Source organism: Biomphalaria glabrata, chromosome 5, assembly GCF_947242115.1.
Source record: "Biomphalaria glabrata chromosome 5, xgBioGlab47.1, whole genome shotgun sequence".
Lineage (NCBI taxonomy): Eukaryota > Metazoa > Mollusca > Gastropoda > Planorbidae > Biomphalaria > Biomphalaria glabrata.
In genome coordinates this window covers 37825084-37849546 of record NC_074715.1, presented here as the reverse complement: position 1 = coordinate 37849546, position 24463 = coordinate 37825084, and the positions used below count along the sequence as shown (strand labels likewise).

The following is a 24463-nucleotide window of genomic DNA, read 5'->3' as shown; positions in this document are numbered from 1 at the left end:
CATCGTTTTAAAGCTCATCACTTGCCGATTCTATGTGTGTAATTAGTTTTTTTGTAAGTATTGACAATTCCAGCGGCTTTTGATTGAAAGTAATTTTTTATTTTGGTCCAATCAAATCACTCGCGCAGCCCTCTTTTTTTTTCCCTACGCGTCATTCGCGATGTCAAAAGTAGGTCACGTGACTGGGCCCAGCCAATCACCTTGTGCTTACCGGCTGTATAAATGGGTCAAATGAATGAATGCCATGTCAGATGAACGTATTTTCTCACTTAAAATATTATTTCATAATGTTAATTAAAAGTTAAATAACATTAAAAAATCACAGGAATGTTAATTTTAATGTATCTTAAAATATATATTTAAAAGCTAAATAATAATTAGATCTATATAGATTAAAAAAATAATTCAAAGTGACGATGTAAGACAAGACAACCAAAAGTGGGACAAACAAATAAGTAAAATACAAAGGCAAAGAAGAGGTCAAAATAATTAACTAAAAAATTTATAACTTTTGAACTAATTATCCGATTTTCAAAATTCTTTTTGTGTCATTTATATCTCAAAATTATCCATCTAGCTATAGTGGTTTCATTGCATATAAGTAAATAACTATTTTATCACTGAACTCCCTAACTAGACTCAAGTCCAAGTGACGAGAATTTTACTAAAATTTTAGAGTCTAATAATTCTAGATCTAGACTTTAGAGAGTTCTGGATAGATCTAGATTCGAAGTATTTACTGAATCTATTCGTAACCTTTATAGACTCTAGATCTAGATATAAAATATAGATACCTTAAATTTTTTTCTAGCTCTATCAAACTCAAGAAGTGTTGGAGAAGACATGTTTGACTATTTTAAAGTCCAGGTAAATTTTTTTTAATAACCAAAAATATTAAATAATATTGATCTCAGTTTATATTTAATTATAAAGCCATCCGCCATCATTTAAAATTAAAAAAATAGTGGATCTATTATTTATTCTTTCTTTAAACATAGATCTATATCTACAATACATGTAGAGGAGTCTAATAGCTAGATCTAGATCTAGATCTATAACATCAAACAATACAAGTAACAAGTACAAACAGTCAACTTGAACGCACTTACCTCTATAAAAAATTCAAATTACTTTTTTTCTGGCCCAACAGTATAAAAACAACCAAAAAAAAAAAATAATAATTCTAGGAGATGTCTAGAATCTAGCTATCTAGATCTACATCTAGATAATCTAGATTTAGGTAAACTGGGTTCTAAAAAGTATATAGTCTATAGATTCTAGATATAGATCTATAGGTATAGAAGCTAGATATTAAATATAGATCTATGATTCTATCTAGATTATTCTAGATCTAGATCTAATAATATATATAATAAGTTATTAAGTATAAGACAATAATCAATAAGATTATAAGTTAAATAAGTATAATCTATATATATATAGACATTATAATTATAGAATAATAAGTATAGCCAGTATACTAATACTGGTATATAGTATAGCCAGTATAGGTCTAGATAAGGATCCAACTCTATTTCAACAACTCCAACACTATTTGGCATCTTCTTCTCAGTCGTACTAACCAGCGCTTTTAAATCCATGGGGAAGTTGGAATATATATCCACAGTAGAACCGATAGAAGGCTTTTTAACCTGTCACATCTTAAAGCCAAAACGAAAAGACGTAAAATCTTGATTAGGGAGCTGCTGTTCGCAGATGACGCGGCACTCATATCTCATTCGCAAGGACTTCAAGGAGGTCTACAGAAGCTAGTGAATGCCTTGGTAGCTGCTTGTCAAGAGTTTAGCCTTACATATAATACAATAAGTCTCTCCAAGACTGAAATCCTGGCACAGTACGTCGCAAAAATACATGTGATACATATTGGCAACCACACCCTTATGAAGGTGCAGAAATTTACCTAATTGGGTTCAACAATTGCCAGTAACCTAGATTTAGACACTGAGCTGACAAAAAGAATAGGAAAAGCTACTGCAGCATTGGCAAAACTCTCCAAGTGTGTCTAGGAAAAGGCCAAATTGACCACAGCAACCAAAATCCTAGTCTACAATGCCTGTGTTGTGAGCACTCTTCTTTAAGGCAGTGAAAGCTGGTCAACATACATGTACCAAGAGCACAGATTGAATAGTTTCCACTTGCGCTGCCTGAGACGCATAATGTGCATCTCTTGGAGGGGCCATGTCTTCAATCAGAAAGTTTTGAGTCAGACCCAAGGGCCGCCCAAGACTAACATATAGAGATGTCTGCAGGCGAGACATGAGAGCCACAGACATCAATGAAAGTATGTGGGAAGAAATAGCCAAAGAGTGCATGGAGATAGACTGTGCGTGCTGGGATGATCCTCGCAGTGAGCAAAAGAAACAAAGCCTTAATCAAGAGGGAAAAAAAAAGATAGCTGCCCTATCCGCTTGCCCTGAATTAGATGCATACACATGCTTGAATTGTGGCAAAGTCTGCCGCTCTAGAATTGGCTTGATTAGCCACCCCAGGTTCTGCCCAGCCTCAAGACTAAACCAAAACCAGTGACTCATCTGGGCGCCTCCATTGCCTTTCGAGACGAAAGGAGCCATATCTATAGATAAGGATCAATAAAGCAGTCTTAGTCCTATCTAGTTTTGGTCTAATAATACTAATATATTAGATCTAGTTATATTTTACTTTATTTTTTTATTAAATTAGATTTAATTTTAGAGTCTAGAATTAGATGTCTAGATCTAGATCTATAAGAATTTATCATAAATAATTTGTTATGATCATATTCTTACCATTCTTAGATTCTTAGATCTAAGAAGGTTACAAAGACAGTTTGTGTGGAAACACAAACTCAAAATCAACCCCCGAAGTGGTCCACCCAGGCAGGTAAAAAGGCAGGTTTTGATATTTTCAGAAAGAATATCAGAATGAAATTTTATCAAAGGCAAATGACAGAGAAGAATGGAGAAAGAGGGTTGACTGATCTTGTGTGGTACCCCAACAGTCCAGCAGATAATTTTTTTTGTAAATGTAGTAATTAGTATGACAGAAATTACTTAAGTTAGCAATATATTTGTAAAAAAAATTTTTTTTGACAAAAAATCTAAAATCGTTTGTATAAGTGTGTTAAAAATATGATAAATAGTAATCTCCCTTACTAAATAGAATGCTGTGTTTGTTACTATTAATAGTGAAGAGTTGTAAAAAAATGGTGTATAATTTTTATGAAAAAAACTGCATGCATAGTTGATTTTAAAAATTAAATTTTCCATCATTTGGGGGCCCGAGGGGCTTGACCTCTTTGGGCCCCCCTGTATTTTGCATAATTTTTAATATTTAATGTAAAAAACACTCATTTGGGGGCCCGGGGGATTTTCAAATTCTCCCCCCTCCTCCCACACCCTAGCTACGCCACTGCTTTCAGAAAAGAAAAAAGAAGCTGTTGCATCAGAACTTTGAAAGGTTTAAAATATCATAATGTCTATAATTTTCAATATCTTTTCTAGTTTACGAGATCTAAATGGGATGGATGGACGGACAGACAGACCACACAAAACTAATAGTGTCTATTCCCCTTTCGGGGCTGCTAATAATAATATAGATCTAGATCTATATTAATATCTACAGCAACATCTCTACAACATATGAATGTTATAATACAATTCATTGAGTAACAACACATGTATATATAGTTGTCTTGATACTTTCAAGTTCCCTAATCGAGTATGACAGAGTAAGACAAGCCTTTTATTATTATTATTATTGTTATGACAGAGTAAGGAATGAATTTTTTAAATGCTTGTAGCCTTTATAGACTGAAGTTGCCCACTTTGTGATGATCTGACATAATAAAGGGACAGGTAGTGGATATCTTCTAAATTTTTCTGGCTTTGTTGTGATATTTTGTTGAAAATGCAAAAAAGTTCATTTGGGTTATAAATAAGGTGGGATAGTGTGTCTGGTTTTGATGCTCATTATTTTTAAGACTGTCCAAGTGGCGCAACAGTTTGAATGGTAAGTTCATTGTTATCTTGCGTTGCTTGCAAACATAATATGTTTTGCATATGTTAGCAGATTTTGTATTGTCACACTGTAAAAATTCTAAATGTTCTAAATACTTTTGTAATGTAACTCTGTTAATTTTGTATTTAAGAAAAGAAAAATCTGTTAATTTTGTATTTAAGAAAAGAAAAATAGCTGTATGTGACTTTCTTTGCTAGGTTATCAAGATACTCATCCCCTAAAAACCTGTTTTCTATAATAACACCCAGATATCTTTGTGAATTGACTTGATGTATTGGTATTTTATGTTTAATATATATTTTTTTATCTGGAATTATGTATCAGTTTGCTTTTATATCATTATAAATTCATTAGTTTTTGTGATGTTCAGTTCTTTAAACTTGTTAGTGCACCAGTTTGAAAAGTCTTTTTAAAAATCAAAATTTGATACTGAGTTTTGTCTCCAGAAATAAGACCAACAATGGCTTTATCATCAGCAAATTTTAAAAATTTAACCAAGTCATGGCCTAGAAGCCTTTATTACAACTTACTCTTCTGAATAGTAAGGTTACCAAATTGATGCACATATACAGGGTTCCTGTTGAAATTTTTTGTTTGTATGTCAATAAAATCTTTATTATAGAAACTTGCCTAAAAGTCATTTAGTTTGTTGGTGAATGTCTCCTCCTCCTCCATTGATAGTTTCTTCTTATTTTGAGGCTCAACCTGTTATTTTCTTTAATCCATCCCAGCATGCTTTTTGAGTTTCTTTAGGGTGTCTCTAAGTCCACCCAGCTCTTTTGGGTATCTGACATTAGTTGGAGAAAAGTAAAGGCAGTTGGTCATAGTGCTGGCTACATGAATCCCTTGTTAAGAGTGGGCCATAAAAACAGATCATCTTTACAGTACCTTTCCTATAGATCACATGGATGGTCTGTAAGGGGAAATTCACTCACTTGATGTTAGTGTAGCATTTGTCAAGTATTCCCCTCTGCCTTGTGGGAAAGAGACGTTTTGATAATAGTTTGGCAGTGTGTTGTCAATACATAAGTTGTTGAAGTTTCCAGTCGCAATACAGAGTGTGGGTGTTTTGATTCTATATTGTGAAGCACATCAAATATTACCTCAGTCAAAATCCTTGTATCATCTGTGGGTGGTATGTACACAATAACAACACACACCTGTAAGAACTCTCTAGGCAAGTAGTACAGCCTAAGTATGACATGCATAAATTCAATATTATGGTCACACATTTTGTTCTTGATAGTTACATTTTTAGTGTTACAATTATTTTTGTTTCTATAGCCAGTGTTACTGTAAGGTATCTTCATTTTGACTTTTCCATTACATCTTGTTCTGCTGCTCTTAAACATAAAATTTATCTAGATTTACTGTGAGGAGTCGGGTATTGCATCATTAAGTTAGGTTTCAATGTAACACATCAATGAGCACTCTTGAAATGGATATAGGTTAACACTTACATCTTATTTACTTAAGATGGCTGCCTGGTCATGCAGTATATGCGCTGGACTGTTGTTTGGACTTCTTGATGGTCCTGGGTTCATACCCTGCCCGCTGCCATCCCCTATCATCCTGCGGGAGGTTTCAACTCTGGAGGAACATCTGAAAAGTGTAAAACATTTAAAACAGGGCCTTTATTTATATAATAAAAAGCCTGTGTATAATTTCTAGAGATTGCTTAAAAAATAATATCATTACCCCCAATTGTTCTTGTTAATTAGTGTTTTAGATGTACTAAGCTTCAAGCTACATGTGATTCTTTAAAAATGTTAATAAAACTTTCTTCATTATTTCAGAACTTGATTTCATGGACACTCAAATCTATTTAAAAAGAACCATGACATAGAAAAAATAAATATTTATGCTTACAAAATAATTTAGCCAACTGCGTAAGCAGAATGGCTAAATTATATAGTCAGCCAGGACTAAGACAAACAGCTTCTTTGTTGACACAAAAATTTGCATTAAATCCTGTCAACACCACTTCAATAAAAATGCCAGAGGATCCAAGTGGAAAGACAACAAAGGAAACCATATATCTTTGGTGCTTTGATCTGACGAATCTCTCTCGCACCTGGCAGTTCATGGTGTTAACATCATTAACTTTTATATTTTATCTTGTTTATGGATACATGCAGGTAATAATCAAATTTGTCAATATCCATACTTGTTAGTATGAAGTTGTTTAAAACTGATCTGCTGTGTTTATTGGATAAAAAATGTTTCATCCTTTTTCTTTGAAGTCCCTGTGTAGCAAATGCTATCAACATCATCATCTTTGTTTCATGATTTTTTACTACCTTTTTTTTTTGTTGTGTGTTTTCATTCTTACTGTTTTAATACCATGCATGTCGATTTCAAACTCTCTGCGTTCAGTATATTTCAATATTTTTTTTCTTTTTATAATGCCTCTTATTAGCTTGCAAACTGGAATTTGAACATTGGAAGGAGTTTCGAAAATAGCTTTAACAATTTTCCTAGTAATTTGTCTGGGATTGTATATCTTTAAGGAATTAGGCTACTTTGAGCACACATTCAGCAGTTATTCTCGCATTGTACTCAAATGTTTCTTTGTATTCTGTAGAAAGTTGAATAAATAAATAGACTTCATGGATATTTTGTGTACCTTGATTGTAATAGAAGAACTTGTGCAAGCTCGCTCGAACAACTCTTTTCAATATTGAATCCTCACAAGAAATAAATAGAATGAATAAACCACCATCTTTTTTATAATAGAGGATTTGATAAAAAAAAAAAACTTTTTTATGTTACTTGTTTTCTTTAACCCTCTGAATCCTGTCAGTAGCATGCAGGGCCAGACTGAATGCATTGTTTCTCTGTTGTTAATTGGGTATGAAAGAGTTTTAACTATTTGTTTATATATTCCCATGGTATGAACCTGAACGATTTGCACCTTATCTGAACTGAAGTTTTGACTTTCTTTTATTACAAGAAGAGTTTTGTGGGTTTCTGGAGTTAGTTGTTTTCTGGTAGTGATTACTGTCATGGAATTTCTATAATTATTAAACTTATTTCCTGGATATCTGAAGTTTTTATGGTTTATTAAGTGTATATTATTAATCTGCAGTGGTTGAAGTCATAGTGTTTCTTAGTATCCTAATTGAGCCCAGTAAAGGTACTGACATTCAATGGGGCCTGTCTGGGATTCCATAGAAAGTTTTATCTACTTCTATATTAGTATAACAATTTCTAGTTCCCTCCATTTTCTTAACTTTCATTCTTCTGGAAATTATATTTTTTCTTGTATTGTTGTGTTAACTATCTAAATAAAGTACACTAGTCGACCGGCGTCGTAGCATATGCCCCTATTTTGCAGGGCAGGCCTTAGGCCACTGCAACCTATGTGACAGCAGTTGGCCCCGCACTTTCATTGGACCTGCTCTAATTCTAGGTGTATAAATTATTAAATTAAACCATTTTATAACTTATAACAGATTTCACAGGGCCTCCTGTCGATTTACCAGGAGCTCCTGGAAATGTCCTGAAATTGCAAAATATATGAAAAAGTCCTGGAAATATCCGGAAATTATTAAAATCTTTTGAAAATTCATACAAATCTTCTGAAATATATAGACAAAAATTGTCATTTTGGGGTGTCATTCAATATGGAAAACGCCAATCTTAAGCGCGATAAAAAAAAAAGGGCATTATGCAATACACGTAATTGTGGAATCTAGTGAAAGAAGCTTCTTGCACTTCAAACTATGAAAAATTAACTTGAGGTCAACAATTCTCGTAGATAGATTGAAACATTTGGTAATTCTTGCTATTGAGCGTGATCTATGTAGGAAACAGAATTCTTATGATATACTGTATGACTTCGCTACACGCAAGGCTCGTGTAGTAATTCTGTGTGTAGTAAAGAATGAATAAAATGCAAAGAGAAATATATTTTCTAATACAAACTCTTAATTTTCACTAAGTATCCGTATCCTTACCCAAACTGGTCTCTGTGAAATCCGTTTCGCATTGGGCCCCACAATGGTTAAGTCCGGCCCTGCTATTTAGTGACGAGTGAATACAGGGTAGATTACTTGTTCTCTTTCCATGATTTATTAGTTCTAATGGTTAAGTCCGGCCCTGCAATTTTTTTGGCCTCTAAAATTACGTGGGGTAACTCTAGTCCGTCCGACTTGCAGAAATAAAAGAGTGATCTTTCCATTACTTGGTGTCCACACTCTTGAGCCATGAAGAGAATTATATAAATAGATGCCAATGGTAGTACACTAGCAGCATGGGCTAATAGACTAAAAATAAAAAGTGCAATGAGTTGGTCCTTAAAGTGAAATCAGCAGTGTTATAATTGATGACCTTTATTCCGTGTTTAACAAAAATGCAAAGTTAAATTTTAATGATCTCCATTAGTAGTAGAAATATAATGTTTTATGGATTTCCAAATATATATTAATAATTTGTTCTATGGATTTTAACCTCTCATTTCATAATTATAAATGTTTTTTTTTCCTCAAGGAGCTTATTTTTAAATTAGAGGGGTTTGAACCATTTGGATGGTATCTAACATTGGTTCAGTTTGCCTATTACACTCTTTTTGGAGTTGCTGAGTTGCAAGTGAAAGAAGATAAACAGCGCAAGTAATTATATTTCATTAATTTTTTTATTTTTTTTTCATGGCAAAAATATTCAACACAACTATTCTTCTGATATTTAATTATTCATTATAAGATAAGATGTTTATTTAAATTAATTAAAATTTACCCCAAAACAAGCACTATTAAAAATTATGTTAACACCTGAAAGAACTAATCAAACATCTCCTTCTGGGATACTGACTTAGCTATCCCTGAAAACTCTAATCCAACCCTAAAACTTTTAGAATCCATGTGTTGTAAAGCTTAAGGACTTATTTCAAAGACACATATCGCATGGATGTATTAAGAGTGCCTGATTAGTGGAAAAAGAAGTGTTTTTATACCTGGGTACCATTTTCTGCTGCTCTTTTGGGGCCTGGTTACATTAGTTCCCACCGATGTAGCTCAAGGTAGGAAATTCATTTTGTTGAAGCTTTAAATGCATCAATGTTTACAAAACATCAAGACCAGAGCTGGCAATAACAATACTGACTGACACTTAGCTTAATGCCCATTTAAAATGATTTACCTTCCTAGAGATTCAGATTCAACCAGTAAGAGAGTCCACTCTAATCTTTTTTTTTTTTTTTGTTTAACAAACATTACCCCCAACTGTTCTACATGCTAGCAATGGGTTATTCCTGAAAGCCAGATCTCTTTTTTCTGCTAACTTGGAACCTGTCACAACTTATCAATACCAAGGTCACTCAAGAATCAAGTGGTGTTGCTGTAAGGTTAAATTGGAGGGATACGGGGCTTCTGTCAAAATTGCCCTTCAGCAAATTTATTTGAGAGGTGAAAATCTGTCAGTCTGTGATGTTGGAAAATAACATCAGCAATGCTGGTTTATTCCTCTGTTTTACTCTTGTAAAAAGGTGAAGCCTTTTTGGACAGTTGATCAACTTGTTGCTGCCAAGGAAAAGGAATGCAGAAAGTCCTAAAGAACCCAAAGAATCAACAAGCTTGTTGCTGCCAAGAAAAAGGAATGTAGAAAGAACCCAAAGAATCCAGTATTAAGGTAGAACCATTACAGACTGAGCCTGTTAGTCAAAAAGTTAGCTAAACAATTACAAGACAAGATCTGAGAGCTTGCTGTAAGGCCTGGAATATTCCTCAGCAGAAAATTGTCATCTTGTTGAACAACATTTGCCACAAAGGAATCTCACTTTGGTTAAGCCAGTGAAAAAAAAAAACGGCAGGGAACTGCAAGTTGTCTGCCTAAGCTTGGAAACTTGACACCATTATTCCTATACCAAAAAAAAAGTTTAAGGATGTCTCCAGTTCTGACTGCCACATCATCTCATTCACATCTTGTGCTGGAAATACGGCTGAAAAAAAAATTAAATGAGCTTCTGGTATGGTAACTTAAGACTGCCCATCTAATACAACAGAACAGACTGGTTTTAGGGCTGGAATGTCAAGCCCTCACTTGCATGAAGTTTAATGATGATGATACTAATAGTTTTAACCAATGTAAAATTAAAACAGAAAAAAGAAATCTATTATTTATTATTGCTTTGTAGCTATTTTTGTTTTCTCATAGTTGAAGTTTCTTCCAATTGAATTGCTTGTCATGTGATTTCTATTTTTTCCCCAGAATTCCAATCAGGATGTACTTGTTGCTTGCCTTTCTAACTGTTGCCACAATGGGATTGTCTAATACTTCTGTAGGGTATCTCAACTATCCCACTCAGGTGATTTTTAAGTGCTGCAAGTTGATCCCTGTATTAATTGGTGGCATTCTTATACAAGGTACAGTCCATTCATTTCTTACTGATAAAGATAGTGTATTTTTTAAAATGTTTCATATTTGTATGCAAGGTGTATAAAACCAGGAAGTCACTCAGGATAGGCTTTTTTTTTATACATTCGGCTTTAAATAAATTTAAAAATAAAGAAAGCTATGAAAATGTCTTTTTTTCTCATCACTAGGTAAAAAATTCAGTGCCATAGACATCACAGCTTGCTTATGTATGAGTATAGGCCTCATTCTATTCACTCTTGCTGATAGTGCTGTAATGCCAAACTTCAACACTTATGGTAATTTTCAATTTAACAACCTGAATTTAACACAAAAAAGGGGGGTTTCTGTGTATATAAAATTATAAATATGTATCTTATTTATTATTTATAGTCTTGAATTTGCAGGTGTTGTCTTGATTTCTTTGGCCTTGTGTGCTGATGGGGCTATTGGCAATGTTCAAGAGAAGACATTGAAACAGTATGGGGCAAGCAATGGAGAAATGGTATTGAATGGAACAGTTTATAATCAAATTTACAATGACTAATGCTGATGGATTAAACAAATCTAATATCTTTTTTTTTTAAATTCAATAATATGAAAATTTTTAAATTTCATTTGTAATCTGCAAGGGAAAAAAGGGTTTGCCACACACACTGAAATACAATTTGAATTTTTAAGCATGAAGAATTGCTGTTCTTCTACAATATGTCTATATATTTGGTGACCGGTCACTTCATCCCCAGTCACTTCATACCCTAGCCATTTCATCTCCCGGTCATTTCATCCCCAATTAAATATTTTTCTATTCCATTGTTTAATTGTGCTGTTAAGGCTTTGACTTTTAAGTCCTCATTTCATCTAATATATAAATATGATTATGTAGAATGTTTTTTTGACGTTACTAATGCATTTCTAGTGTTTCCTCTTCCACTTTGCATTCTTGATGAGAAATCTTAAAATATATTGTAAATCTGGGTATTATCCTGCGCATGACGTAATGATCAAAGGCCAAGGTTTGGTGGAAGTATTGGAAATCTTTTGAGACATAGAAATGCGATTAGAATAATTATGACCTTGCTGCTAACTTATCATCAAAGGCCAAGGTATGGTGGTAGTACAACCATGGACATTTCTAGATCGTCTACGTAAGGATAGTCAGCTGCACAAGGCATCAGTTTTACAGGCTAGCAGCAGCACGTCCAACAAAGAAATATGCATTACTGGCAAGAGAATAATAAACATTGTTCAGCAATATGAATCGATGGATAGTCTTCTGTACTTACAATCGATAGCCTATCTATCTTATTGGTGTAGATGAACACAAAAACACTTTTTTTTACTTTGCCTCTATATTTATATATAAAAATTTTTTATAGTTTTTAATGGCATTTAATTTTAATTTTATTCTTATCTAACGTGTTATACTTTTTGTCATTTAAATAAAAAAGGAATATATTAAATATTGCTCATTTCATGATTTTTACAATTACTATTTCTAGATAAAATGATCAGATGATGAAAATATCTAGGGATGAAATGACCAGGGGATGAAATGACGGGGAACCATATATTTGTATCATCTTGTGTCTAAGGAAAAAATTGGGCATGTTGGTTGAAGATTAGCAGAGGTTACAATTAAAAATGTCACTTTATTCCAGTGCAATCCTTTTTTCATTTTATATTAGTATTTTTATTGAAGTATTTTTGTCTGTTTCCCAGGTGTTGTACTCCTATAGCATTGGATTTCTTTACATTCTTTTTGGTCTAGTGTTGTCTGGTGGTCTTTTACCTGCATTTTATTTCTGCCAAGAGGTACAGTATATACAACAGCTCTAGTACACTAGTAGATAATTGAAAATAAAGAATTGTTATGGGTTAGTTTTGACAGATTCTCTTAGTATTACTATTATCTGCAAGATGGCCTTGATTGCTATTATCTACACCAACAATGCTTCAACAGATATAGGTATTTTTATTTTCTAAAATTAGCAAAGAAATGAATGCTAAAGCTCAAGTTAACAGCTCTCCCACAAAGATCAAGTTAACAGCTCTCCCACAAAGATCAAGTTAACAGCTCTCCCACAAAGATCAAGGTAACAGGTTTCCAACAAAGATCAAGTTAACAGCTCTCCCACAAAGATCAGGTTAACAGGTTTCAAACAAAGATCAAGGTAACAGCTTTCCCACAAAGATCAAGTTGACAGCTTTCCCACAAAGATAAAGTTGACAGCTCTCCCACAGAGATCAAGTTGACAGCTTTCCCACAAAGATTAAGTTAACAGCTCTCCCACAAAGAGGGATGAAAACAAACTGATCCAACAAAAGGAAAAGGACAAATAAATAAGCTGGATAAACATTTTAATCTTTAAGGCATCTGCTGTGGCCTGTAAATCACAAGGAACATTTCTATAGGACTTGCTAATTTTGCACTAGAAAACAGACTTAATAACACTTATTAAACCTATTACAATTTTTCTGATGAAACAGTCCTGATTTTCAACCAAACTAAGTGACCCTGTTAAAGACTTGAAAAAAAAAAAAAGGAGATATCATGTTGGCCATTACTTGATGCCATAATATTTCAAATAAGAAAAAATGAAAAAGGATAAGTAGGCTACATGTGTATTATCAATAAAAAATTATTTTAGCATTTCCAAAATTATTAGGATAAATACAAATGATGCCTATTAATGCTGTCATTAGTTTAAAAAAAAAAAGTTATATTTTGTGACAAGTTTTCCCCAAATGTTAAAATCTCTTAAGATTTCAGAATATTTTTTTTGGTAGCACCCTGTTGAAACTTATGGCTATGCTGTGATATTTTCTGTGACTGGATATCTAGGTTTATATGTTGTCCTTACCTTGGTGAAATCATTTGGAGCTCTTGTAGCTGTAACAGGTATTCTTTTTTTTTTTTTTTACTGCAAATAGGCCTATTGATTTTCTTCAAATTGTAAAGCTTAAAAATAATTTTTACGTTCCATAAATTATTTTGAATTTTTCTTTGTACATTAAGTCAATAATGCTTTTTTTTCTCAGTAACAACTTGTCGAAAAGCAGTGACCATAGTGTTGTCATTTATTTTCTTTACCAAGCCTTTCACTTTTCAGTAAGTCATTTTAAAGAGTAACCTATATTATGTAGGGGGGCCTTTAGTTCTTTATGTGTTACAACAGCAATAGTATTCAACACAAAGATATGAGAATAATTTAGTTCAAGGAAATAAGCATTTTATCATGCATTTATAATTAATTTTTGACAGAAAACCTCATCATTGTTTATACAATAGCAAATTTACATTTGATTGCTTGGAAAAAAAAATGACATGTGGGGAGAAGAGATCAAGAGTTGGAGAGAAGCTTTGTTTGAAAATATAAAATCTAGAACTATCCATTGAATTTTTTAATGATGTGTAGATTTTGTATTTTTTTTTAGGTATAATCATGTTGTAATTTTTGGGGGATTTTTACAACATATACTTAATTTTATTTTATTTCACTTGGAAAAAAAAAAAGAAAGATTCTGTTGTGAACAACAGCTGAAATCTGGTTATTTTAGTTTCTTTTTAATTTGTTTAATATGTTGAAGATAGTGATTGCTAGGATTCTCTTGGTAATAAGCTCAGATTTAAAATCTGTTTGTGTTCAATGAATGGTTACTGAAGTTGTCATGTATCAAGCATATTTTTCCAATGCCTTAATTAATACTTCCACAAATTTCAGTTATCCATAAAGCTGGGTGAAAGTTATAAAAGTTAAGATCTAAGATTGAAAATTTGACACAGATCTAATAGAATGATAATGCCTAATTACTCAAAGATTAAGTGATATGTACATTTAGTCACTTTGAACAGAAACATTTAGTTCTAAACCTATCTTTCAGGTATTTATGGTCAGGACTGGTTGTAGTGTTGGGCATCTATTTGAATCTTTACAGCAAGAACAAAAACAGCTGGGATGCAGCAATGCTTGGATTCATGCACAAATATGGCTTAATGAAAAGACGAAGAACTTTGGAACCTGAAAACATTGTTTAATCATTTGTTCATATCATCTCCGAAAATTATTTTAATAGAGATTAAAGAGACTTTTTTTTTTAAAGTCCTAAGCTCAATATCACTTCCTTAAAGTTATTTGATTAATTTAACTGAATAAAAGTAATGTGACAGCGAAAACAAAAAAAAAGTATTTTTAAAAAATAAATTTACGTGGCATTAATTATTATTGGAAATCAATTAGAAAATCGTCAAAAAACATCAAGACAAAGAAAGTTTTAACTTTAAATTAAATAATTCTGTTCCAATTTGTTCTTTCTCTAAAATAATAAGGTATCTTTGTATTAATACTCTATAAAAATTTATTGGTTGGATTAACTTTGTGATGTCCAATACAATTTTAAATCTGTCCTGTTTGGTTACGTTTTGTGTTGAAGGAAATAATCTCTTTTGGTGGTTTATAAAACTTGTTACTTTAAAATTGGGTGATTGACTTAGGTGCTAATGTTGTACCTTGGGAATTAATAAAATCTCAGTGCCTTTCAAACCATAAGAAATGTTTTAATTGCTTTGACTGAAAATGTCAACTAATGTAAAGCCTAAAATTAGTTCAAGTATGCGATGTGTGGTCTACAATTATTTAGTAATGAAATCTTTCTTTAACTCAAATGAACCTATTTTGTAAGAATCTTGTTTAACTTAATGTGAAGTAAACACTGCTTTATGAAATTTTCGTCTGTGATTACTCTTCGTTAGATCGACATTGGCCCTTTTGGTTTATTAGCTTTACAATATGCACATTGATTATCCCATACAACTACCAATCCTTACAGAAATATTTTTCACTGTTTGCGGTTTACAGAGTGGCCAAGATATTACCATAGAATAACACAGCTTTTTACATCTTGAAAAATTTATTCTGGTGCTTAATTTAACTGCAAAAGTATGCCACAGAAAAATATATTTAAAAAAATTTTTTTTGTTCTATACCAGTATTTAAAAAAAAATATGTAGTTTTTACAAAGGCTTTTTATGAATGATAAATAGCCACATGTACAATCTTAAGTCTTCTGAAAACTATGTATTTTTTCTTATGCACAACAACATGCCTTTTAGGCTTGAATAAGAAATGAATGAATAATAATTATAAAAAATATATATATTATTTATTTGCTGTATTGTTAGATTTCATTAGTTTTTGTTAGCATCTTTTTAAATGTCAATATTTGTATGTTGATTTTATAAATTGTCCTTTTTGAGGGTTAAAACCATTAAATAATCATGTGGGTTTATCATATATCTATAATAAATTGAAAGATTTATCTTTCAAATGATATGTACTTGTTCTTGACATCTTATTAGATATATTTAAGACCTTTTCAAAGCCATGCTAATTAGAGATTACTAAAGTTAATTCAATTAACATCAAACACTAATAAATGAGGGTAACATTATCTTTGTTCATAGCTCACATTCCCAATGCCATTGGTCAGTGAAAATCAAAACTCTCTTTAAGTTATCTTTTAATAAATAGCTTATTAAAGTATAGTTATTTTTTCTCCATTAGAGACACTGTAACATCAAATGAAATGACCAACAAATTTAAAAATGTATATTTTAATATCAAATTTGGTATATGAAGGACAATAGAAATGAACACATTTGGTAGTAAAAAGAATGATATGAGCTCATTTTTTTAAACATTATTCTGAGGTAGCCTTAAGCAAAAGGTTTCTTTACACAACATTCACATTATTTTCTTTTGAAAAAGTCAGAAATGACTGCTTGAGTTTTTTTATGAGAAATGGGAACATCATCTCCAGCAGATTTTCTCTTTCTTACTTTCTGGTTTGAGGACTGCAGTTGATCGTTTTTAAACACTTTAAAAACCTGTTTAAAAAAAAAAATGCTAAAAAATATTTGATAAATAAATACTTACAGGTAAGGGCAACAAGTAATTGATACAGGTTTCCAGATAATGTTTAGTGATACATAACAAATATGCCCCACTGCTTTGTGGATTAAATTATTATAGTAGTGATAAAAGATTATCACAAGGATAATGACCTTTCTAATAGAAACAGAGCTGCCCTAGTTACACCATTGTGAGTATATTGTAATGCATTAAAAAAGTAAAGTATTTGGCATGAAAAAAAAACTAGTTGTGATCAAAACTTATATTTATGCTTTGAAAAACGTTGAGGGTTTTAATGCAGGGAAGCAAAAAGCCTAGGAACACTAAACAAGGACTTACATAAACAAAAAACAGGTTATTTGTCATCCTTAAAACATGACAAATCACAATAAATGATGTCAATGAAAGTAATTTATGTTGTTTTCCAATTCAACATTTACTCAGCACTGTAAAGGCTTAAACTTCAGATGTTTGTGATTTTCATAACATACAACAGCAACATTCCAGGCATATGAAAGAAAAAGAAAGTATGGCTTGATAGTTTAAAAGGTGGCATTGGCCACCATTCACTGATTTCCCCAATATAAACAAAGGACAAACTGATAGCATAGAGTTGTGAAGACATCAGTAGTTACTTGCTATTGTCACTCCCCTTGGCTTACAAGATAAAAGTTACACGAAGCAATTGTTAGTTTGTACAAAAAGACTTACTTTTCTCATTCCTGTGGACATAGCTGCATCAGTGAGCTCTTCTTCAGACAGCCATTTACAGGGCACTGAATCTTGAGATGCTACATCTAGTTCCTCTGAGCTTGAGGTAGACCAAACTTTGTAATGGTGATGAACATGAGAAAACAAATGAGTTACCTTGAAAGAAAAGAAAAATATATAGGGAAGAATAAAATATTTGAGTGCTTTGCAATACTAATTTTATATTCATTTCTTGATCTTAAACTTAATTTTAACATGGACCTTGAGGAATGTTTTTTTTTATAACATCAATAGACTATGTGAAATTAAAAAAAAGCCTGTGACCCTAATATAATTAAAAGCTTTCCAGCTTAAGTCACCACCCACACTTGGGGACTACTACTAAATAATCATTGCAGTGTTAAATTAAATCTTAAGTTTAATAAGTTGATACACTGAGCCTACGATGTACTTGTCCTAGTGTAAGTCACTTGTCTAGTATTTTCCCCATCCAGCAACAACAACAAAAATTCACATAAACTGTCAATTGAATCATGATTTCTAGAAACAGGAACCTTAGCCTGTCAAATATTTTGACTGAACTCTACTACTTAATCTAGAATAAAAATTAGAAGAGATATGTGGTGATTGTTTGTAAATAGTATTGTAAACAGCACTTGGTAGAACCTTGGGTCTAAGATTTAAGGAATTCTATGTTTATTTATTATTATTTCATTGGTTGATTAGTTAAAGTGGAGTGATGGCCCTTGAGATACTGTTATTGTTATCAGAGGCCGGAGTTTTGTGATTGAATAGTAGAAATACAGTACAAGGCAGTTTTTATAGTTTGATGTATATTTAGTAATTTAACTTTTGTTGGCATTATCTACAGTTATTGCTTTATTAAATATATCCTGTTCTTAATACATCCCTGGTGTTTCTTTGAAGCGTTGAAATACATACATTATGTGTTCATGTCAAAGCCATGGAGTTCACAACAAGATAACTTACAAATCATAAACCTTTTTTAACTATCACTCTCTCCTTTCTGCTGAACCCCTTCTTATGTTAATGCATGGGAACATTAACCATATTTGTTCATTAGTCTATGTCTTTAAATACTTTATAAGTCTACATAAAATCTATTTCTAACCAAATGAATCACTACTGTATTTATTATTATTAGTTTAATAATATACAAAATTTCTAAGGTTGAAAAACAGCACTAAGTAGTGTTTATGAACAAAAGTGGAAATAGTTTCTAACAAGTTTCTAAACTAATATTGGGTCCCTTCTACTAGTACACATACAAACAGTAGGACAATATACCTCTCCAATACAATGTAAACCAGACAGTACTTCTTCCTGAAAATCATACTTTTTACAAAGCTGTGACAGGATTTCTTTAGCAGAATCACATCCTTCATTAGTTGGAAACTCCCAAAGGCCTGCCAGTAATCCTGTAATATAATTAAGATGAAACATTCATACTTCAAGGTGAAATCGAACTTTAACAATAGATTGTATGTATAATGTTATTGATTGAATCAAACCAGAAACTCAGACACTTAAATATATAGTTTTAAATAATTACTAAAAGTCCTTCACTTCAAAATCCAAAATTACTTATACTTTATTTCACACATCAATTCAATATTTTAATTTATTGATTTTTGCTAGAAACCTAATAAATTATTGTTTTTTTAATGATAAAATGAGTTTGACTATGGGGATGTAAAATCTTAATTAGGATGGTGATGTCATGTGTACAATGCATGCCAACTATTACTCTGACAGATTATTTAAAAAATAAGAAAAATGTTTTTTTTATTACCTCTTAAAAAATATGTAATATTAACACAATAAACTTCTTTCATCAATACTGATATGCAATGAGAATATTTGTTCTGGGGCCTACACAAATTTAGATTGCCTTATTGCTGTCCATTCAACCTTGACTCCATAATGCTATCCCAAACAAGCAATTTGTAAAATATTAGTGACAATTCAAATATAAAACTCAAGCGACAAGAAACCTTTTTTGGGTCTTTGAGTAATTAGAAACTTTTGCCTTTGTTTTGTATCAGTTGCAGAAACAATCACAACATTGAGATCGACCTGTTTAGCAGCAGACTTCTTTGGTTTTCTAGGAAAATTTTGAACACCGGATCTGAAAATAAAATTTAAAATATCTCATCTATCATATGTTCAATATACATTAATAAATATATACAATTTATTATAGATTTAAAACTTTGCATACTCTTTGTCCCATGGCTGGTCTGGTGGTAAACACAAATTGCAGTTTGGTATCACTTGAATTGAGAATAAAAGAAAAAAAAAGCAACTTAAGTTTCTTTTTTGTATACTAAGAGATGACATGAAAAGCTTTTTTTTCTTCAATAAGTGAGCCTTAAATTTCTTTTTTTTAATATGCCTAAATTTGCATGGAGCTTAATTAGCCATTTTCGTAGCAATAAATGTTAGTAAACAAATGTAATAAATTTTTCCGAAGTCTCTATTGGAATATATTTGCTAATAAATGTAAAGCTTTACAAATGATATATTTCTCCTACAGCACTCAATATCAGGAATTGAATTGTTGTCTTCCAGTTTCACACAAACACGTTTAGCTGAGTTCCTCTTATCAAACTCAACCTGGAAAGATTTTTAAAAATATCTTGTCGCTTTCTAAGGTGAAAATATGTGAGGAAAAAATTAGATTTTACTTTATATATAAATAACATTGTAAAATAAAAATTCATTTAAAAATAGATAATACAAAATGTATCTACCATCTTATATGCCAAACACAATTTGTTTACTGGACATTGACCACAAGATGGAGTTTTAGGTGTGCATACAACAGCTCCAAGTTCCATCATTGATTGGTTAAAATCACCAGGTCGTTTAGGATCAACCAGCTGATTAGCTAATGACCTGTGATAGAATAGAAATTTTTTCAGAAGACACCACTAATAAACATTTTAATATATATTTACCTAAATCCAAGTCCAAGTTCAAAATATATATGTATAAATCAAAGTAATCAATACAATATCTACTGAATGAATATAAGAACAAAAAACTGACAATAATGCAGTGCAACTAACAGTACAAACTGATATGAACTGACCCCAATATGCCCCTTGCTCTTCCATAGAATTTTAAAAAAAGGCCTTTCAAAAAAACTACCTGACGACCCCTATTTGAATACTCTTTCATGTCAGCCAGGTAGACCTATTTACCTACCCATAAGTCAAGGTCTTAACTAAGATACGCACAGCATCTAAAAAAATACTTTTTCTTTCTTTTCGACTTACTTTTGTTAAATCTGTTCTCTGGACTAAATGAATGAGCAGTGGAGCATGACAATGATGAGCAACAAGGAATCAATAAACTTACTTAGCTTTGAGAACTATTAAGTACGTACCAGATTTTTTCAATGACCTCCTGTTGGTTTATGCTGGCACCTATTAATCTTAACCTGGTAATGACACGAATAACATTACCATCCACTAAGCCAGTAACCTAGAATAAAAGATGAATTTTTTTTAATGTCTGTTTGTTAGTTTTGCATAAAAAAATTTTTAATGGGGATGGGGCGATTATACAATATTTTGCTGTATAGTTTTGTTATTGCTGAAAATTTAACAAGAGTAATGTCCTACTTCTCCAAAAGCAATAGAAGCTATAGCAGCTGCTGTATAACGGCCAACACCAGGAAGTTTTTTCTCAAGTTCTGCTGCAGTTGCAGGCATTAGACTAGACATTTCCTTTACAATCTGAAATGTTAACAGTTTGTTTATATTTATGATCAAAATGCTGGATTTTCGTTGAAAACCAAATGCCATTAAGTAATTATGAATAACCTTATGTCAAAATGATTTCATTTGAATGCCAGTGTGAATAAAGTAAACATGCTGCTTAGTGCTCAACAGCTGCAAAAAATGAGACACTTTATCGGGGATAATCTTTTTATTTGACCCTAAAGGTAGATTGCTCAACTAAGGCAGTAATTGAAATTCCTTTGACCAGCTCAGGTGTCAGCTCATTTTTAAAGCACACCAGGCAGCAAATGGATTCCAAAACAGACAATGGCAGAACTCTAACAAAGAGGGCAGCACATTCATATAATATCTTATTGTATTATTATTAGGTCATGTACTTTCAGACATTATAATTATAAAATTCACAAATGAAAATATTCAAAACTATAGCTGTTGTTTTATGTTATGATCTCTCTTGTTGCATGTTAATGACAGAACTGGTGGTGTGTTTTATTAGTCCCAATGAAGTTGCAACAGGCAGGTTTGTAATGTTACACACCGAAATATACACAGTGATAACTTTTGCTTTGAAAATTAAATGACCCATTAACTCAATATTTGAATTATTGATAGAACCCAATGAATGGCCTTGATACCTGAGATGTGTGATGCACTTTTTTTCTTTCAAAATTTTTTTAATTGAGTTTTCTAGAAGTCATGGTGAGATTTGAATCTTTCTAGAACATTTTTTATGCTGGACAGTCATGTTTGTTTACATGTTTAAGTCACAGTCAATGTGAGACATGATTTATCTTGAACTTTCTATTTTAATCTTTGCTCCACATAGAAAAATCTGATTTCAAAATGTTATAAGCTATGCTTAGTGAATGCTAGAAAAAAAATATTTACCTGTATTCAATCAAAAGTTAAAAAATGAATATTGTGAGTATAAAGAACCTCCATACAATACAAGCTACAAAGACACCCTTATGAGCTCCCTTAAGGAGTGTCATTTTGACATTCACGGCTGGGAAACACAGCTCTCTGCATGAAGCCATAAGTGTTGGAGTCACGAGATATGAATCAAGGAGAGTGGCCAGGATGAAAACAAAACCAGAACCAACAAAAAGCTGAGATAAGAAGCAGGCCTATCTGCAGTTGACCAGACCTACCCAAGCTATGTATGAGTCAGCTTTTAAAGCAAAGATTGGACTTTCAGTCATCTTCGTGTTCATAGGAAATGAGAAATGTGGAGAAATGTTTAACTTCCACAAAATCTGCATGTATAGCTCTATGATAAAAGTTAACACAAATGATAAAAAGGACTCCTCCAAGACAGCTATCAAAATTTTGATAGCAAACTTAACTTTTATTATTAAACACTACACTTAAATTGATATAAAAATGCAAATTGAAGTATTTAAACATGACACTTAAATTGATATAAAAATGCAAACTGAAGTAAAATGTAACCTACTTTTTGTGCACCTTCAAATAATCTCCTTCCTCTTGAATAGTAACCAAGACCTGACCATGCTTCATTAATTGCCTAAAGAATAATTACAAAAGACAAACAATCACATTTTAGACAGAAAAAAAAAGAGTAAGGATCCCCTCTTGTGAGGGCAGATGATATCTGTTACTATGGCTGACGGTTAACAAGGGTATCATGTGGCCAGCACAAAGACCAACAGCCTTTACTTTATTTTCCCTAACTAATGACAGGTACCCATTAGAGTTGGAAAGACACAGGGGTGTCCTAAAAGTCCCGAAATTCAAAATCCCAGTCTTCACCAAGATTCCAATCAGAGATTCCTCAGTTCAAAATTCAAATGCTACTACTCAGCCACCATGCCGACCACAAGTATTAATTTAGATAAGACAAACATTACTTATTATATTTATTCACAACAACAAAAAGATGGATTAAAAAAAAAAGAATTAATTCAAAACATATTAGTAAGTCTAATTATATTACCTCAATGTTTGATGCAGCTAAAGCTTCTAATGTAGGCCACTTCTGCAGAAATATTATAAAATATCTTGAGCTATTTATTTATAAACTGTTTCAAATTTTTTTAGAGAGTGTTACATCACACACTATATAGCAGGAGGGTGTTGAAATGAAAAATGTTTAAAAATGAATCCATGCCTTTGTATTATTACAAAGCTAATATCAACTCATTTTGTCTGTCTGTATGTCTATTAAAATGTTTGTACACATTATTTTTCCCATAACAATTCTTGGAATAAGTTGAAATTTTGCACAATTATTCATTGGCATACTTAAGACATGAATCAATAAAAAAAAAAATAACAATTATTCAATGAATTACTGGTAGTTAATTAATCCTTCAGTATTCACTTATAAGGCTAAATATGTTGAGTTTTATCCCCTTAAAGTATTAACACATTATTTCTCCTACACCAATTATCAGATCAAGTTGAGACTTTTAACAATTATTAATTGTACCTACCAAAACATGAATTAATAAAAAAATTAGCCAATTAGTAAATTAATTATTGGTAATTAACTTTTGAAAAGATATTGAATAAGGGAAATAACTTTTACACTATTGAGAAATATAGTTGTAAGTGCAGCTTTTTATTCCTCAGATAAGCTTTGTTTTTTGAAAAAAAAAGATTTTTCATATTTTGCTTGTTAATAATAATAATATTGCTTTTGTATAGCACATCTTCCAGGCACTAAAGCCAAATCACTTTTGTGTCTATGTGGAGCAGGTATCTAAGTGCTCAGCAAACACAACTAAGCTAAAATCAAATCTCCTTATGTCACTTAGAGGTTTATAAATGGTACATCCATGAAGTCTTAAAAGATGAAATACTTTAAATATTTAAAACAAAACTTTCTTAAGGCCCTGTTATCACTATCATGCTCATAAAAGCCCCCCTAGAAACTATATATATATATGGTGACCGGTCATTTCATCCCAAATTAAATATTTTTTTCTTATTCATTGTTTAATTGTGCTGTTAAGGCTTTGACTTTAAGCCCTTATTTCATCAAATATATAAATAGGATTATGTACAATGCTTTTTGATATTTTTTGACATGTTATTAATGCGTTTATAGTGTTTCCCCTTCCACTTTACATTCTTGATGAGAAATCTTATAATATATTGTAAATCTGGGTGGGTACTTAGCTATAGCGCTTCAATGTGGGGGATGTAATATTATAATATTATCCTGTAAATGATGTAATGATCAAAGGCCAAGTAGTGGAAATCTTTTGAGAGATGAGAACGATTAGAATAATTATGACCATATCGCTGATAACTAATCATCAAAGGCCAAGGTGTGGTGGAAGTAGTGGAAATCATTTAAGAGATGAGAACAATTTGAATACTTATAATCATGCCCCTGATAACTCGTGACAACCATCTTTCGCTTTATTTATTTTTCAATCACTCCTTCTTGAAAATGGGCGCGTCATTTTTGCCTCGAAATAAAGTTTTATTTTTTTTCTAATAAAGGCTGACTTCACCCATCTTCAGGATATCATGTCGCCTATATATATTTTATTTCTTTTAAATATTAAAATTGTAAATTGTGCTATAGGCAAAGAGAATTACAAAACATTGTTAAGTAATATAAATCGATGAATCGTCTTCTGTACTTACAATCAATAGCCTATCTATCTTATTTTACCTACCTATCTTATGTAGATGAACACAAAATCACTTTTTTTACATATATTTATA

General features: G+C 31.8%; 2 protein-coding genes across 11 annotated transcripts in view; one reads left to right on the top strand and one right to left on the bottom strand.

The window, feature by feature from the left end:
• The first annotated feature begins 1141 nt into the window (after positions 1-1141).
• On the top strand, positions 1142-15701 carry LOC106059364 (adenosine 3'-phospho 5'-phosphosulfate transporter 2-like). 3 transcript variants are annotated; one of them, XM_056031176.1, is made up of 11 exons: positions 1162-1240; positions 2796-2880; positions 5814-6155; positions 8509-8630; positions 10225-10379; positions 10560-10667; positions 10776-10873; positions 12091-12183; positions 13159-13270; positions 13411-13480; positions 14254-15701. In XM_056031176.1, exons 3-11 carry the CDS (start codon positions 5916-5918, stop codon positions 14405-14407), a joined length of 1152 nt encoding a protein of 383 aa, XP_055887151.1. In that variant the 5' UTR covers positions 1162-1240; positions 2796-2880; positions 5814-5915; the 3' UTR covers positions 14408-15701. The 3 variants fall into 3 exon arrangements, with proteins under 3 accessions (XP_013072407.2, XP_055887151.1, XP_055887152.1); XM_013216953.2 differs by lacking the exon at positions 2796-2880 and having other exon boundaries at positions 1142-1240; XM_056031177.1 differs by lacking the exon at positions 2796-2880 and having other exon boundaries at positions 1167-1259.
• Positions 15702-15966: 265 nt separating this feature from the next.
• LOC106059354 (adenine DNA glycosylase-like) overlaps positions 15967-24463 on the bottom strand; it is an 86273-nt gene continuing 77776 nt past the window's right edge. For all 8 annotated transcript variants that reach the window (XM_056031171.1, XM_056031169.1, XM_056031168.1 and 5 more), the window contains 11 exons: positions 22719-22760; positions 22218-22289; positions 20642-20755; positions 20404-20501; positions 19766-19910; positions 19547-19628; positions 19234-19285; positions 19007-19140; positions 18300-18430; positions 16992-17147; positions 15967-16255 (listed from right to left, as the gene is read on the bottom strand). In XM_056031171.1, the coding sequence (XP_055887146.1) occupies positions 16118-16255; positions 16992-17147; positions 18300-18430; positions 19007-19140; positions 19234-19285; positions 19547-19628; positions 19766-19910; positions 20404-20501; positions 20642-20755; positions 22218-22289; positions 22719-22760 (1164 nt within the window). In that variant the 3' untranslated portion in view covers positions 15967-16117. The remainder of the gene's footprint in view (positions 16256-16991; positions 17148-18299; positions 18431-19006; positions 19141-19233; positions 19286-19546; positions 19629-19765; positions 19911-20403; positions 20502-20641; positions 20756-22217; positions 22290-22718; positions 22761-24463) is intronic.

Coding starts and splice junctions, on each gene's coding strand:
- LOC106059364 (XM_013216953.2), top strand. CDS start 5,916: ATGGCTAAATTATATAGTCAGCCAGGACTAAGACAAACAGCTTCTTTG. Junction 10,874..12,090: donor GGGCAAGCAATGGAGAAATG/GTATTGAATGGA, acceptor TCTGTTTCCCAG/GTGTTGTACTCCTATAGCAT. Junction 13,481..14,253: donor ACCAAGCCTTTCACTTTTCA/GTAAGTCATTTT, acceptor CCTATCTTTCAG/GTATTTATGGTCAGGACTGG.